At 40.4% G+C, this 17,994-nt stretch overlaps 1 protein-coding gene across 1 annotated transcript in view; it reads left to right on the plus strand.

Annotated features, from left to right (window-relative positions):
• The window catches only part of LOC149286350 (myosin-10-like), a 222,921-nt gene that overhangs the window by 93,061 nt on the left and 111,866 nt on the right, over positions 1-17,994 (plus strand). The window contains exons 13-15 of the mRNA XM_089494253.1: positions 13,691-13,864; positions 14,143-14,316; positions 14,456-14,570. Coding sequence (XP_089350379.1) covers positions 13,691-13,864; positions 14,143-14,316; positions 14,456-14,570 — 463 coding nt within the window. The remainder of the gene's footprint in view (positions 1-13,690; positions 13,865-14,142; positions 14,317-14,455; positions 14,571-17,994) is intronic.

A 17,994-nucleotide genomic window follows, 5' to 3' on the forward strand; every position in this document is an offset into this window, starting at 1 on the left:
AAAGTTCTGGATACAATTTGTCCACAAAAATTTACTGTTTTGGGGTCTGTACTTTGATGAATCCAATATTTGAAAAAATATAGTAAAATAGATAAGAATGTCTAAAAAAAATGTATTTGTGTATTTAATAAAGGGCACACACATAGTGTAGGTAACACAAGTATCATTAAAATATATCAACTTCAGTTGAGGGGGAAACCAGATATGATGTAGTCGGGGTATGAGGGAGTGAGCGATGCTGGTGAACAGATTTTCTCCCTGATCCGGAGTGAGGGAGTCAATGCTGTGTGTAGTAAAAGTAGTGTGGTGTAGTAGAAACTACCGTGCACTTGATCACATTGGAGGGGACTTTCGACTGCCGGTTCATGAGAGCTACTCCTCAGTTGCTATATACATACCTGGTGGCTGGAAGTCCATGAATATTATACAGGAACTGCTCGGAACCGGCTAACCAGCAATAAACTCTATATAAATATCACAAAGAGTATTGCAGAATAGTGCAGACTATACAAAGTTGGTCTGCTGAAAATCTATTTGATTTGACTCCATCAAAATTTGGCTGGGAAGAGCTGAAAATTATCTAATTGCATATACTAAATATATCCTGGTGGTTCATTAGCTTTTGACGGGTTCCTTCTTAGAGGGCTTAATATACTTCGCAGTCACTGGAAGGCTGTAATTTTCAAAGCAAAACATATAGTACAAAATTATTTTTTCATACTAAAGTACTGTTGGACCCATCCGAAAATTGCTAAAGCTTTTAGAGACTACTACATGTCATTATATAACCTGAGACAGAGCGATATCTCGAAATCACACATAGAGCATTTTCTACAGGGCCTCTCCCTTCCCAAATTGAGTGAAGTTAAAGATTCTATCTCGAAATTAAAAAAGGGGAAAGCTCCAGGTCCGGATGATTATTCAGCTTTATTTTATAAGGTAGTAGATCCGCTGATTTCCCCATTACTGTTAAGGGTGTTTAATAACATAAGAGAGAGTTATACCGAAGGAGATGTTGCAGGCCTCGATTTGCCCGATCCCAAAGCCTGGGAAAGATCCTAATTTTTTGATGAACTATAGACCAATCTCGCTCATTAATTTAGATGCTAAAATATATTCTAAAATACTGGCAGACAGATTAAACGGGGTGATTGATACACCCAGACCAGAGTCTTTCAAAATAACTCTATATGCAGATGATATCCTTCTTACTCTGACTGAACCAGAGGTTTCTATTCCTGTGGCCCTATCAGCTATCCAGGAATATAGCCTATAGGGCTGAAACAACTAATCGATAAAATCGATAATAATCGATAATGAAAATCGTTGTCAACGATTTTCATTATCGATTAGTCAAATCGATTTTTATCGATTATAAATAGAGGTATTTATACCTCTATTTATACTCGCCGTATAAGACTACCCCTCTACCCAGTATACAACAACCAGCCAATCACGGCAAGTGATGTACAAAGCCTGCTTGGATTGGGTGGGTCAGCTCTCCCTAACATATGCCTGTCCACACACACATGTATAGACATACACTGCCCTCACACAACCCTTCCTTTACAGACATATACACGTATACACCAGCTTACAAACACACATATACACATACACTGCCCTTACACACACCTGTCCATACACATACACTGCCCATACACAGACATACACTTCCCTTACACACACACACATATATATATATATATATATCTACACATACTAACAAACGCCTGTCCATACATACACATTTATACACTGCCCTCACCACACAGCCCTGCCTTTACACACACACACACACACACACATATATATACACACACACACACACCATCTTACAAACACATAAATACCTACACTGCTCTTACACACACCTGACCATACACTGACCTTACACACACATATATACACATACACTGCACTTACACCCCTTTTTCCCCATCTCTTACCTTTCTCATCTTCTATCTTCCATCCAGTTGTGGGAACGTGAGCTCTTTCATTTTAGACCTCTGCTTTACTGCTCCCTCATCACTACGCGCCGGCAATTGATGCCGAGCGACAGGATATGACGTCATCCTCGCACTCGGCATCAATAGCTGGGGCGTAGTGATTAGGGAGCACATGTTGGGCTAGTTAAAGGGAGGTCGTGATCTCCCCAACCAGCCCTGCTCATCGGGCGCCCGCTGATCAGGGCTAGTTGGGGAGATCACGATCTTGCACCTACCACGGCGCGGCCCTGAAGACCGGCCCAGAGGAGGCAGCTTCTCCGCTCGCCCCTCCCCTAGAGATACGTGGCTTCGTGGGGAATCGTGATTCTCCGGCTCAGTAAGTTTCAGTACCCGGTGTATAAGACGACCCCCGACTTTTGAGAAGATTTTCACGAGCTAAAAAGTCGTCTTATACGCCGGAAAATACGGTACCTTTAGGGGCAAAAATAGATAGACACATAGTAAATGAGGCAAAATTATTTCAGAATACAATGTCTCATTATGATTTTTTTGACATTTGGAGAACGTTACATTCAGGAGAAAGAGATTAAAGTTCCTGCGGGAACAGGGCCCCTGATTCCTCTTGTATCTGTATGTACACTGCTGTATTGTACTTGTCGTTATCTGTAAAATTTTCATCTTGTACAGCGCTGCAGAATCTGTCAGCGCTTTATAAATAAAGTATAATAATAATAATAATTATACCCCTTTTCTATATCCTATATGTCTTACTCTAGGTTTTTTTTTTACAAATTCAAGAACAATACAATTATGTGATAAGATAATCACAAAATATGTTATCTGGAGAGATCACTCTACATTGATATTGGATATACCACATTTCCCCAAGTATAAGACGCACCTTTTTTCGAAATATTTGGGGTCTAAAAACTAGGTGCGTCTTATACAGTGGTTGTAGATTGCAGTTACTACTTCCCAGTAACTCCCTGCATTCACACTGACAATTGGCCCAGCCCCTTTCTGATTAACAGTCTTCCTGCAGTTACACTGATGATTGGCCCCGCCCTTTCCTTATAGCGTCCACATGGCTAAGCAATTCATCTAATAGTAAGTAAAAAAATAATATTTGGGTTGCTGAAAGTTAGGGGAGGTTAATTTAGGGACAGTTCTTAGGATCACTTAGGATGGGAATGATGAGGATGATGAGTATGAATTTTATGATAATACATTTTTTTTCCAATTTCGGGCCCCAAAGTTAAGGCGTGTTTTATACATGGGAGCGTCTTATACATGGGTAATTATGGTACATGTCTCATCTGAATATAAAACTTTTAAATCATGAATACTGAATCAGAAGTTATTATTAAATAAGGAAAATAGAGTAGCAACAATAGAAGAATTAGCTATTATTTTGAGGATAATCTAAATAAGAATGTATTGCGGGCCATTTTATAAAAATGGGTTCAGAATATAAAAAGAAAATGTGAATTTCAATCAGTTATATGTAGAACTATAGAATAATACACGTTTTAATAAGACTTCCCCTTCAGATAGTTATTCTATAAGGATCAAAGATTTGAAAGAAAGGATTAATGAGCTTCTACTCGAAAAGGCTAATAAAACTCTTACTAAATTTAGACAAACATGGTATTATAAAGGAAATAAAGCATAGAGATTATTAAATCAGAAATTAAAAAAGAGAGTTGCTAAGAGTGGCTCTTCTAGAATAGATACAATTGTATAGAATGGACAGATTTATATTCCCAATTTTATAATCTCCCCAATAATCAGATCACTCAATATCTAATAGTACAGTTTTGTGAAGATGTAAAATTACCCTATTTATCTAAAGGGATAGAAATTCTACAGGCTGCAGAATAACTAAAAAATAATAAAGTAAAGTGACCTGATGAATATATAAATAGATTCTATAAGTGCTTTAAAAAACACATTCCCCTCATCTCCTGGATTTATTTAAAAATATAAGAATTAAAGGAAGCATGCCTCGGGAATTATTAGAAGCAACCATAATGCCTGTTTTAAAATCTGGCAAAGAAAGTTATGACACTGCAATGTTTGTCAATGTTTGGGTTTCTTAGGGGTAGACATGCATGTAATAAATAATACTAGAAGATTTATAGATATTATGGATTTTGCCGATAAGCAAAAAATACCTTTTTGGTGCTTTTCCTGGATGCAGAGAAGGCATTCAATATAGTTGATTGGACATATCTAGATCAAAGTCTTTATAAATTTGGTTTTGATTGACATTATAATCAAACCAGGTTGCTAAAACAGTAGGCCTCAGGATTAGAGCTACATGGTTCCAAATAGGCAATGGGACAAGACAGGGCTGTTCACGGGCCCCTTTGCTTTATATTCTTTCTTTTAGATCCAACAGAAAGGTAAAGGGAATATTGGATAATCACGTAAACTCCAGATTAAGATTTATTTTGATTTTAACTAATCCAGAGGAATCATTATCTGCTTTAATAAAGGAAATAAACACATAGTCAGAAATCACAAGCAATAACCTTCAATTTAGAAGCAGATTTAAAAGAACTACTTAAATGAATCCAAAATTTTGATTGGATGGAGGAGTATTTTACCTATTTGGGAATAAAAATAACACCAAGGGCCGGAGATATTATGTCTTTACATTATATACAGCTTCTTAATGAAACTAGAGAAAAGTTACTGATAAAGTGAAAAAATCTAGGAGGTATCCTGGCTTGGCTTGGCTATTAATGTAATATGAGCATATATATTACCAAAATATACTCATCTACCGGTATTTAGAATTACTCCACTATCTATTTCCTGGCAAAAACTTAAGGACCTACAAATAATTTTATGTTAAATGTGTGACAGAAAAGAAAACCAAGAATTGGTTTGAAATACCAACAGCCTAATGAAAAAAGGGAGGTTTCTCTCTTCCAGATATTGCTAGATATTATGAAGCGTGCAAGCTGTGTCACATATATAAATTCGAGGATGCTTCCCCTTATTCTTAAACCTGGATTCAAATAGAGTCCCATATGTTAGGAGATATAGACTTATCAGCACTCATTTGATATAACAAAAAGGTATTAGATAATATTTATGTAAACATTACTAATATTATTGTTAAAGATCTACTTTTTGAATGGTTGAAGTTTAAGGGTATTAATCAAATAAAGGAAATAACAATGACAAAGCTCTATTAAATCTTTTGATCAGTTGCAATTGGAATACGCACTCCCGTCTAGATGTCTCCATTCATACCTAAGGATTAAGTCCTATTTAAATCAAAATCTCTTGCTAGAAAAACAAGATTCTTTTATTAAGGAATATTATAATGTTTATGATGGAAGCCAAAATAATGATGTCAAATGTTGTAAGCTTAAAATTTTTGAAATTTTGGTTTCTCCCTATATGCACTGAAACAATTGGAGAAAGACTTGGATAAAGATATAACACTGGAGACACGGCATGAATCAATTAAAACAGTTAAAAGGGTGGTGCATTGCTTAAATCTGGTGGAATTCCCCTGAAGTAGCACTTTTGCACTGTAATCTTCCCAGGATATCATCTATGGATAGATATGTGCTTATTGAGGTCTTAATTGCCATAAAAATTCTAATAGCAAGAAATTGGCTAAAACAAACGGCTCCAGGTTGGGGGGAGACCAACCTATATACCCATATATTTAAATCAATATATGATGTAAAAAGGAATATTCAGGCAAGAGGGAAATTGAGAGTTTTTTCAAAAATTCCTAACAAAAAAGGAATTTATGGTATAAGCCTTAAAGGAATTTTTTTCTCTCACAAATAAATCGATACTATAAAATAAACAATTAAATAAGCTGAAACAGGTCTAATATATAAAAGTATAATACATTTATTGTTATTTATTCATTTATTTATACATTTAACTATTTATTTTGATTATTTAATTATAGTATAATATATATATATATATATATAATGTCAAAAAATATTGCAGAGTATGCGGTGATACCTTTTTTATTGGACTAACATAATATTAAAAAGACAAGCTTTCGAGAGTTATCCTCCCTTCATCAGGTCCGAAGCAATACTAATCAACATGATAGAGGTTACAACTTAAAACAAGTGATGGTATAAGAGAAGGGGGGGGGTTGAGTGGGGTGTCGTAAATAATAGGTCTGGAGGTGAGAAATGCAGAGAGGTAGAGAGATAACCCAGGGACAGAACAAATAAACTAAGGGAAACCAATAACCACAGTAAAACATCAAAGATAATAACAGCAATTAGACATTGGATGACTAGATGAAGTTCATATGAAGTTCTGGTAGTGTGTAAGGAAACCAGAATCCACATTAAGTCCCTCTTTTATGGTGTTAAAATGTGTTATCATTTTCATCTCAAATGTTTTTCTTTCCTGAGAGTTTCTGAAATTTCCTTTGAGTACTTTAATTTTTAGATTTTGGATGGAGTGATTGTTCTGTGTGAAATGATGTCCTACCGGGGTGCAATATTTTTCTTCCTCATGGTTTTTGATGGAGCTTCGGTGCAGGTTCATTCTAAGGTGCAGCTTAAGCCCAGTTTCTCCAATGTAGCACCCTTTGTCACATGCAGAACATTGTATCATGTACACCACGTTTGCCGATGTACATGAGTAAGAATCTTTGATGATGTATGTTTTGTTGTTGTGACTGGCTGTGTTGCTGTCACATATATGTTGGCAAAGTTTGCAGCGGGATTTGTTGCATGGTACAGTGCCATTCTGTGTATGCTCCTGTTCTGGGGCCAGTTTGCTGCACACTAATCTTTTCTTCAGGTTTGGTGGTTGTTTGAATGCCAGTATTGGGGGCTGAGGGAATATTTTTTTCAATATGGGGTCTTCTGAGAATATCGGCTGTAGGTCTTTAATAATTTTGCGGATTTCCTCAAGAGTTGGGTTGTAGGTAACTACCAGAGGGATCCTGCTTGTGTTATCCTTTTTTTGTATTCTAGAAGCCTTTCCCGTGGTGTTCTTACAGCAGATTAAATTTTTTTGGATATACTATTTTCCTTGTAGCCCTTCTTCTGAAATGACTCTGCCAGCGCGCCCAGGTGTTTGTCTCTGTCCTGGGTGTTGACGCCCCGGGGAGGGGCCAGAGATGGCCCCTTTTTGCCGATCATGGCGTTGCTGAATGCCTCGAGGTCACGGCATTACAGCAACGCCGTTTAGGTGCAGAAAGTGAAAATAGATCGCTTTCTGCACCCGTTTAAAGACGTGCCGTCCTGGCACGTCAATTGTCGTTAACGACGTGCCCGGACCGGCAATTGTCATCAAGGGGATATATATACAATAATATGTAGTATAAAAGTTTGATGACATAGATTTATATAAAATAATAATTGATTTATGTACTTACTATCATTATTTATATTCCTGTATATTTATTTATTTATTTTCGCTCCATGAGTATGTGACCGTAATATCAAATCATTTTAAGAGTTTAAGTGCATGTGAAAGCTGGACTGTACTCTTGAAGCATGTTGGCATACTAAATAAATGTATTGAAGTCTAAAGGTTCTTTGGGGTTTGTTCTATGATGAATCCAATATTTGAAAAAATATAGTAAAATAGATAAGAATGTCTAAAAAATTAACTTGTGTATTTATTAAAGCACACACATATAGTGTAGGTAACACTAAAATATATTAACTTCACTAATCTAAAACAAACTCCTCAAGACATAAGGATCTACCTAGAGAAAGATGTAAGGTCCTGAAAGCTTATGTAACTTTACATTGTTTTCTCTGCTGGCCCCAGTAAAAGGTGACAGCTTTAATTAAAGACTGTTGTGTTAAAACAGCTATATTATTTTTTTTCTTATCAAAACGGTAAAGGGAACACAGTGAAAATGAAAAGAAAAAAAAAGCTGTATTAACAATCAATGCAGAAATGGGTGATTGCAGTAATATACAGATTATTTTATCCTATGGATAAAATATGATGAATGGGGTGTTTTTTTTTGTATTTTTAAAAATGTTTTTATTTGAATATCCCTATATCTATCCATGTCTAACCACACCTAATCACGCAATGTATAAATAAGAAAACACTGAAAACTATAAGATAGAAAATTGTCCCAGTAGGGCAGGCATATTGAAATGTTTGATTTCTGTGAAATCTGCTTTTTTCCGTTCAAATTACAGCACTTATAGTGCATGCACAAGAAGCCTGTTGCTATCAATGCATACACAAGAGCCCAGAATTTTGACATTCCATGTAGTCATGATGGATATAATGTAACATGAAAAACAAGGCTGCATTAAGGAGCTTTTGGCTCTGGAACTAGTTACACAGGAAGGGTCCCCTGCTTTTTTTATTATTATTATTATTTTTTTTTTTATATAGCGCCATCAAATTCCGTAGCGCTGTACAATGGGTAGACAGGACATAACAAGTAGTATGTTACATTACAAATTGACTAACAGAGACAACAGGTGAGCAGGGCCCTGCTCAAAAGAGCTTACAGTCTAGAGGGAGTTGGGTGTATTACACATTAGGCAAAAGTGCCGTTGTTAGGGATAGACCAGCCACACTAGTAAAAGTATTGCAGGAGAGGGACTAGGGAAGGTGAGCTAAAGGAATATGAGAGTATGGGAGGCCGTCAGTGTGCTGTATGTTGTAAGCATCCTTAAAGAAGTGCGTCTTGAGGGATTTTTTGAAGGAATAAAGGCAGGGGGAGAGACGGATAGACCGGGGGAGGGCATTCCAGAGGATAGGGGCAGCCCTTGAGAAATCTTGTAAGCGGGCATGAGAGCTAGAAATCAGAGGAGAGGATAGAAGGAGATCATTGGATGAGCGGAGAGACCGGTTAGGTGTGTATTTAGAGATGAGAGAGGAGATGTAGGGAGGGGAACCGCTGTGAAGGGCTTTGAAAGTAAGAGTGAGGATTTTGAAGTGAGTCCTGAAGCGCACAGGCAGCCAGTGAAGAGACCGACAGAGGGGAGAGACGTTAGTAAAGCAATGGGAGAGGAAGATGAGTCTGGCAGCAGCATTCATGGTGGATTGTAGAGGGGTGAGACGGTTAAGAGGGAGACTGGCTAAGATAGAGTTACAGTAGTCAAGACGGGAGATAATCAGGGCATGGACAAGAGCCTTAGTGGTATGCTGCGTTAGGAAGGGACGGATACGGGCAATGTTTTTAAGATGAAGGCGACAGTTTTTAGAGACAGACTGAATATGGGGTGTGAACGAAAGGTCGGAGTCAAAGGTGACACCAAGGCAGCGTGCATGAGTAGACGGGGAGATGATGGCACCATTAATATTGAGGGAGATAGATGGGGGAATCTTAGAGTTGGAGGGAGGGAAGATGAGGAGTACAGTTTTGGAGAGGTTGAGTTTCAAGAAACGTTCAGACATCCAGGTAGAGACAGATGCAAGGCAGTTAGTTACACGATCTAAGACAGAGGGAGAGAGATCAGGGGAGGATAGATAGATCTGGATGTCATCAGCATACAGGTGGTAGTGAAAGCCAAAGGATGAGATCAGTTTGCCAAGGGAGGAAGTGTAAAGAGAGAACAGAAGGGGTCCTAAAACTGAGCCTTGGGGTACCCCAACTGAGAGAGGGAGGGGAAGTGTTACTGGAGACAGAGACACTGAAGGTATGATCAGAGAGGTAGGAAGTGAGCCATGAGAGAGCAGTATCACGGAGGCCAAGATCATAAAGCTTTTGAAGGAGAAGAGGGTGGTCCACCATGTCAAAAGCAGCAGAAAGGTCCAGTAGGATTAGCATGGAGTAGTGGCCCTTGGATTTAGCAGTGAGTAAGTCATTAGTAACTTTAGTAAGGGCGGTCTCAGTAGAGTGTCGAGGGCGAAAACCAGATTGAAGAGGGTCAAGCAGGAAGTTGGAGTCTAGAAACTTAGTTAGTTGTGTATAAACAATTCTTTCAAGAAGCTTGGAGGTGAAAGGAAGCAGAGAGAGAAGGGACGGTAGTTGGAGAGACCAGTCAGGTCGAGGGAGGACTTTTTCAAGATAGGAGTAATGGTAGCATGCTTGAAGGACGATGGGACAGATCCAGTAGTGAGGGAGAGGTTGAAGATATGAGTTAGAGTAGGGACAAGGGTAGATGAAAGAGACTGAGTGAGATGGGAAGGGATGGGATCAAGGGGGCATGTGGTAGGACAAGAGGAAAGAAGAAGAAGAGCATGTACATCTTCAGTGACAACAGAGAAATGAGTTAATGTAGTGAGGGGAGAAGAGGTCAGTGGGAAGGGGGTGTGCGTAGTCAGAGGGAGGTGACTGTGCAGATATGTCATCTCTGATAGTTTGAATTTTATTATTGAAGAATGTGGCAAAGTCAGATGCATTAAGGTTAGTGGAAGGGGAAGTAGGGATCGGTCGAAGCAGGGAATTGAAAGTATTAAAGAGTTGTTTGGGGTTGTGGGACAGGGAGGAGGTGAGGGAGGTGAAGTAGGTTTCTTTAGCAAGTTTGAGAGCAGAGTAGTAGGAACGTAGCATAAATTTATAGTGCAGAAAGTCAGACATGGAATTAGACTTTCGCCAACTACGTTCGGCAGTGCGGGAACAACGTCGAAGGTGTCGGGTTACAGTCGTGTGCCAGGGTTTGAAATGTGAACGTTGTGAGGAGCGAGTAGTAGCTGGTGCTACTTGCTCAAGGACAGATATGAGAGTGGCGTTATAGACAGAGGTAGCATTGTTAGGGCATGACATGTTTGAGATTGGAGAGAGGAGAGGGAGTAAATTGATTGAGAAGTCCTGAAGGTTAATAGAGTTGAGGTCTCTGGTTAGGCGGGGTTGGGGTGCACGGGGGCGAGTATGAGGCAAGATTAGAGAGCAGGAAAGGAAGTGGTGGTCAGAGAGGGGGAAAGGGGAATTTGAAAGGTTAGTGGGAGTGCACATGCTAGAAAAAATAAGGTCCCCAGGGTGTTACCATCATCATGAGTAGGGGAGTTAATATGTGGCTGGAGATCAAAAGAGGAAGTGATAGAGAGAAATTTTGAAGCCATGGGACTCATTGGGGTGACAACAGAAGGAACATCAGAGGAGAGGAAGAGAGGGAGCCATGAGGAAAAGCAATCAAGAAAGATGTTAGCCGGGCCAGGGGGGCGATATATAACAGCAATGCGTATGGAGATGGGATGAAATAGTCGGATAGCATGGACTTCGAATGAGGAGAAAGAGAGTGATGGGGCAAAGGGAATAGGTTGAAAGGTACAAGTAGGGGAGAGTAGGAAGCCTACCCCTCCACCCTTCTTGTCATCAGGTCTGGGAGTGTGAGTGAGGTGTAGGCCACCATAGGAGAGGGCAGCAGGAGAAGCCAGGTTTCAGTTAGAGCAAGAAGGTGTAGAGAACTAGAGACAAAGTAGTCATGTAGGGCTGTTAGTTTGTTACAGACAGAACGTGCATTCCAGAGAGCAAAGGTAAATGGGGGATAGGAAGAACGGGAGGGTATCTGGACAAGATTATTTGGGTTTCTGGAATGTTGACTGGGAGAGGATGAGGAAGAGAGCACCAAAGGGGGCCCAGGGTTTGGGGAGATATCCCCAGCAGCTAGAAGAAGTAGAATAGAGAGTGAGAGGAGGTGGGAATAGGACTTGTGTGAGCGGAGGGATTTCTGGGGGTGAGGGGAGGTGGGGGGAAGGTTCCTGCCTTTATCAAGAACTTTTCCCACATTTTCTCTGCTCCCTGCCTCTTGCTATCATTTTTACTTCTGTTCTATTCTTTCCTCCAGGGGCAGGCTGGGACGGGGTGCAGGGGTGGGTCAATTTCCCCCCAGGCCACCCTAAATCGAAACTAAACTGCCGCACACTGAAGTGGCCCATGTGGCCGCATGACCACCAGGGCCGTCTTTTACGCGGGGCAAAAACCTGCAGCAACCGTGATCACTTCCACGTGGGCCCTGTTGTTTACCCTGGTCCGCCAAGGGGAAGCATGAACCCAGAGGAGTCATGTGAATCTACGTCACGTGACATGACCCTGCTCTGTTCCTGTTTCCCCTGGGCGGTTCAAGAGAAGTTGTTCGCACAAAATGTGAGCAACAAAGATGAAAGCAGCGGCCCCTGCGGAAGTCTGTGAACACAGAGCCCTGCAGTTCAGGTAAGGGGGTAGGGGAAGGTTATGAACGAGTATCCGTGATTGAGGGAATGAATGAGTATCTGGGAATGAATAAGTATCTGAATGAATGAGTATCTGGGGATAAATGAGTATCTGTGAATGAGTGAATGAATGAGTAAATTAATATTTGTGATAGCATGGTGGGGGTATAGCATGGCACGGGGGGGCTGTTTGATGCTAGGATGCCACAGGCAGGCTGTTTGGGGGCAAAGGTGGCAAGTCCTATACTTCCAATCGCGGTGTTAGGCAGATCAGGTGGATGCAATCAGGGTGCTAGGGCTGACATAATACTAAGGTGGTGCTGGATGGGAGCTTTACTTTACAAAGGGGTACTGGCTGGGGGCATCACATAAATCAATACTAAAGGGGAGCTGGGTGGTGGGATGAATATAAAATGTGAGACTAGCTGGGGGCAATACACAAGGGTATGGGGGCATTAGGGTGACCACATTGGTCATGTTTTCTATGATACAACTTTTACATATTGCTGACCAGCACAGATAAAATGCTGCCCTGCAGTATGGGGGGGATGTGTAGACTCATGGAAGGAACCAACTAGTCAAATATACATCCCCCATACTGCAGGGCAGTGTTTTATCTGTGCTGGTGGTATCAGTACACAAGGGGGGCAGCTGGGGCCATTACATAAATCAATACTAAAGGGGGTGCAGGCTGGGGGCGATACTCAAGGGGAAAAAACTCAAAAGGGGGGTCAACGACAAAGCAGTGTGGAAAATACCTTTTTTTTAATGTGGTAGCTCAGCCAGTCCTGATGTGTGTGTTTTGGTGTCGGTGTGGCAGAACCTGTCCTGGTGTGTGTGTGTTTTGGTGTCGGTGTGGCAGAGCCTGTCATGGTGTGTATGTGTGTTTGGGTGTTGGTGTAGCAGACATGTCCTGGTGTGTGTGTATGCTTGGGTGTTGGTGTGGCAGATCATGTTCTGGTGTGTATGTTTCGGTGTCTGTGGCAGAGCCTGTCCTGATGTATGTGTTTTGGTGTCGGCGTGGCAGAGCCTGTCCTGGTATGTTTTATTTGCGGTTTCCTGGCACTTTACTTACTGTAGAAAAAAATTGAACTATTTTTTTTTCTTAACCAGAGAAAAACACCCTCCTGAATTTGTTACTTCAGAGGACAAAGATTTCTAGGCCCAGAAATCAGTGAGAGTAAAAGTAAAGGTTTTGTGTTATTTACTCTATTATTAAAAGGGATTAGTGGCACTAACTTGTGTCTTAAGGCATCCCGTGTATGATGAGTTATACACATGTATGATATATATACACATAAACACACACATATTACACATATATTTCTCCTTCACTAACATTGTGCGCCGAGAAATTATGTCATTTCCAGGGGTGCAGTGTCAGTCTGGGATCTGATCATGCAATCATCAGATTGCAGCACATTGTGGGACCCGGACGGATTGAGGCTATCTTGGGTCAGGTGAGAGGTATGACCAGCCAGAACTCAGGGAGCAATTGCTGCCGAGCTTCTCAGAACTCCAGAGCCCAGGAGCAATTGCTCCATGTGCTCTGCCGTTAATCTGGCCCTGCCTGAAAATCGTGACTGCATGGAACATTACAATGGATCTGCAGGGATCATGTTTACGTTTAAATTGTTTAAATTGTTTTCTCTTCCTTGCAGTTGAACTCATTTGAGCAGTTGTGCATTAATTATACAAATGAGAAGCTTCAACAGCTATTCAACCACACCATGTTTATCTTGGAGCAGGAAGAATATCAGAGAGAGGGTATTGAATGGAATTTTATTGATTTTGGACTGGATCTTCAACCCTGCATTGATCTTATTGAGAGACCGGTGAGAAGTTTTTTGTTTCAATTTAACTTCATCCTGTGCACTTTACAATTTTGGTGTTAAAGGGACATATTTCCTGCATGAAAAATAGCTGGCATATGAAAAATTGCAAATGCACATGGAGGGATTCTGCATTTGCAAAATAGACAGCACTAAAATGTATAGGGGCCACACAGGTATCTTATGCATTAATGTGCATATGATGGCTGGGGTGTCACTTCATGAATGTAGTTTGTTCTTAAACCTTTTTTGTTCTTGTTTTTTTTTTCTTTTTCTTTCAGGCAAATCCTCCAGGTGTCCTTTCCCTGTTGGATGAGGAGTGCTGGTTCCCCAAAGCTACTGATAAAAGTTTTGTGGAAAAAATCATACAGGAACTGGGAACACATCCTAAATTCCAGAAACCCAGACAGCTGCGAGATAAAGCTGATTTGTCTATAATCCATTATGCTGGGAAGGTAATAACCAATGTTACCTGAACAATAATGTAGAGGTGTATACAGATCACTTAGTAATGTGTTTACATGTACAATCTGTAAGATTCTATTTAGATAGCTCTTCACTAAAATCTTGACATCTGTTGTGTTACAATAATAGGTGGATTATAAAGCAGACGAATGGTTGATGAAGAACATGGATCCTTTGAATGACAATGTAGCAACACTTTTACACCAGAGCACAGACAAGTTTACTGCTGAACTTTGGAAAGATGGTAAGGGCAAAATGCTTGTTTGTGTATTATTATTATTATATTAGCTATATTCAATGGCAGTATTTTACATATTTTTTTGTCACATAATATTTCTAATTAAACAAGAATGCCCTAATTTCTTTGGATGTTTTTTATGTTTATTTCTTTGACACAAATGCTGTGTTACTACATGGTCTAAGTGAAGGTACATTGAAATGAAAATAAATTGTATGCTATAAGAAGCACCTCTGATTTCTTGAAATAGATAGGTTTGCTTATTTTGTGTTTGTGCTTCCTTTGCCTTTCAGTTTCAGCTTTGCCACAGTTCCTCTAAAGTAAATTATATGCATAAATGCATGCTAAATTAGCATAGAATTAATACTGAAAACCATCTGTATATTTATAAATGGAATTTTGGTTACATTGCTTTATGTGACATTTTAATTTAGCACCAAATCTTATGTGCTATCATTCCATGCTGTACCCTGTTACAACAGGAAGACCAGCAGTGCAGAAACTCAGTAGGCGCATGTAGGAGCATGAGAAGGAGCAAGCCAGGAACACCAATTGCAGAACCAGAATCGTAGTCAAAATCCAAAGCCAGGGGTAGGCAAATTCAGGATAACCAATAACTAGCTTGGTCAAGGACATAAAGATTAGGTCAGAAGTTAATTCACGATACTCAGCCAAATGCAATAAGCACTTATGTCAGGAACTGCAGAGACTCGAAAAAGCAACCTTGTGGATCATAGGTAAATCACCTATCCATTAGGCCACCAGGTGGATTTTGGGTTGCTAGTTCTTTCAGCCTATCCATGGACATCTGCCTGCATGCTCCTGAGTCACACCTGCCCCTCATTCTAGTCAAGTGCCTATATAAACCAAGCATTATTCCAAGCTTCAGTAATATAGATATAGACCAAAACAACAATCCAAATTCCACGTGTAAAGTGCAAAAAAATAATGATATAATTAAATATAATTGAATACTCCCCAAGATAGCAGCCTCCAATAACACTCTTCCTCAAGATGCTCAGAAATACAATACGGCAACCATGGAGCGCATATACATAGGGAGAAACAAAAACAACACCAATAGTGTAATATGTACACAAAATTAAAAATAAAAAAGGGGTGTAAGATCCACTCACAAACTAGTTGAATAAATCAAGCTCATCAAGGTTCAGTAGGGTAGTTGCAGAATTTTAATATCTTCTAAAATCTATAAAAACAGAGAAAGACCACAAATGGTGCAGTATCTTTACAGATCTGAGGAAAGGGAGGTCTGGATACACTTACAGTTGTAACGGGCACAACTATGTGAATAGTGTGCAAATGCGCAGGTGAACCAAAGTCCCAAATCCACTGCTAAGGATACTCTCTCAAAGTGATATTAGCTCTCTCAACGCGTTTTTTCATTCGTTTGACTGCAAATATATGCGAAATCTGATTTTTTTCTCCAGAAGAAGCCAGTATATAACTGGCAAAACGCGTTGAGAGAGCTAATATCACTTTGAGAGAGTATCCTTAGCAGGTCGACGCATCGGAGATTGGAGCCAGAGCCATTTTGTCCCAGTGAAACCAAAATTCCAATCGTCTTCATCCTTGTTCATATTTCTCTAAGACTTTCTCTACAGCCGAACAAAATTATGATATAGGAAACCGGGAACTATTGGCTATTAAATTAGCCTTAGAAGAATGGCGACATCTGCTTGAAGGGACCGCAATTCCCATTATGATTCTTAACGATCATAAGAATCTGGTGTATATTGAAAAAGCCAAAAGACTTAATCCTTGACAGGCTCGATGGGCATTGTTTTTTACCCATTTTAATTTTTCCATCTCTTTTCGTCTGGGTTCAAAATTATTAAAGCAGATGTGTTGTCCAGAAAGCATGAAGCACCTAATTTGGAAACCCCTACCCAAAAAATTGCCACCATCCACAGTACTCTCATGTGGCATATCTCTAAATCACAGACACCTTGATCCAAGGGGCATATACCCCTCCTGGGAGATTCTATGTTCAACCACGGGTCATGCATCGCAGGTTGCTGGCAACATCTAAAACAATCTACGTTGCTGATTCTGTTGTTCTCTGCTCACATCTCCGTTGCGCTGGTTGCTGAGCTCTCCATCTCTGCTAGGAGGCGCCTTTTCCAATTTCTGCAGTGCGGATCCACAGCCAGTACCACCGCAGTGACACATCTGACCCCAAAGAGCTCTGCCTAACCGCAATCAGAAAAATCAAATTCTGCAGGAATCTGAATCGCAGAGGAAACCCTCAGTCCCTAACTCAGTCTGCACAGATGCCTGTATTACCAAGTCATCTTCTTGTAGCATGGATTGTCTATCTTCAGGCTCTGTTGTTTAAGACATTGGGTCCTATGTATCTTATGAAGAAGATGCACTTGATTCCAACTATTGTCTTCAGGTCGGTAGCATTTTGTCTTCACCTCTAAAAACTGACACCCTCACTTAAAACTGCTACAAACTGCAGATTCATAAAGCAAAAATCATCGTTCTCTCAATCTCCTAAACCGCTCAAATTGTTCTTAAGCCCATTTTCCTTCTCAGAAGGGGAGGACACCTAGGTCAACTCTGGTTTTAAAGGGGAAACTGGAGTTCCATACTGGGGAAGGGGAACCTGCAGTTCCATCCCCTGCAGAGTCCCAACCACGTCTTATGGCATGGCATCCACTCTCGTGACCTCAGCCAATGTTGTCTTCAGGCCTCATGGTGACCTTCAATGGGACCCTTAGATTGAGAAAGGACCTTCGAGCAGGCCCTCCATGCCCAGATGCAGGGTCATAAAAAGAAAAGCTCCTCATTCCGTCCGGAGGCTGCCCCTTTAGGTGGGGTTATGTTAGTAACCACAAAGACTTGACCAGCAACCTTGTGCATAATAGGTAAATCACCTATCCATAATGCCACCAGGTAGCTTTTGGATTGCTGATTCTTTTGGCCTATCCATGGAAATATTATGGCTGTGTGCTCCTGAGTCATCAAGGGCCTATATAAACTGGTCATGCTTTAAGCTTCAGTTTCCCAAGGAACGTTTCCCCCTTTGGAAACGTTCTGAAGGGCCCCAGAAGTTCGTCCATGCTGACACAGCCGGAAAACCAAATATGTTGCCCGAAAACGAACATTTAATCCGAATCGATTTTGCTCCCCATGCACAAGTCTACTCTTTAGCACATAACTACTGCGGGATTTACTATGTCCTCACAGATAACATACTTCTGCAGCGGGTTATTAATCCACAGGACAAATAATATGGTCCTACCATGCTCCAATGATGCCTTTCTTAAGAACCAATAAACCAGTTGGAAGTCATGGTGTTTAGAGACTGTATGAATATGGACCTAAACCATCAGTTCAGCAAGAATCCTATACTGTTAGAGTCCCCTAGAATCCCCTAGTTTTTCTAAAAATGTTACTCTTGAGA

Source organism: Sceloporus occidentalis, unplaced genomic scaffold, assembly GCF_023333645.1.
Source record: "Sceloporus occidentalis isolate IW3139 unplaced genomic scaffold, rSceOcc1.0.p SCAF_70, whole genome shotgun sequence".
Taxonomy (NCBI): domain Eukaryota; kingdom Metazoa; phylum Chordata; class Lepidosauria; order Squamata; family Phrynosomatidae; genus Sceloporus; species Sceloporus occidentalis.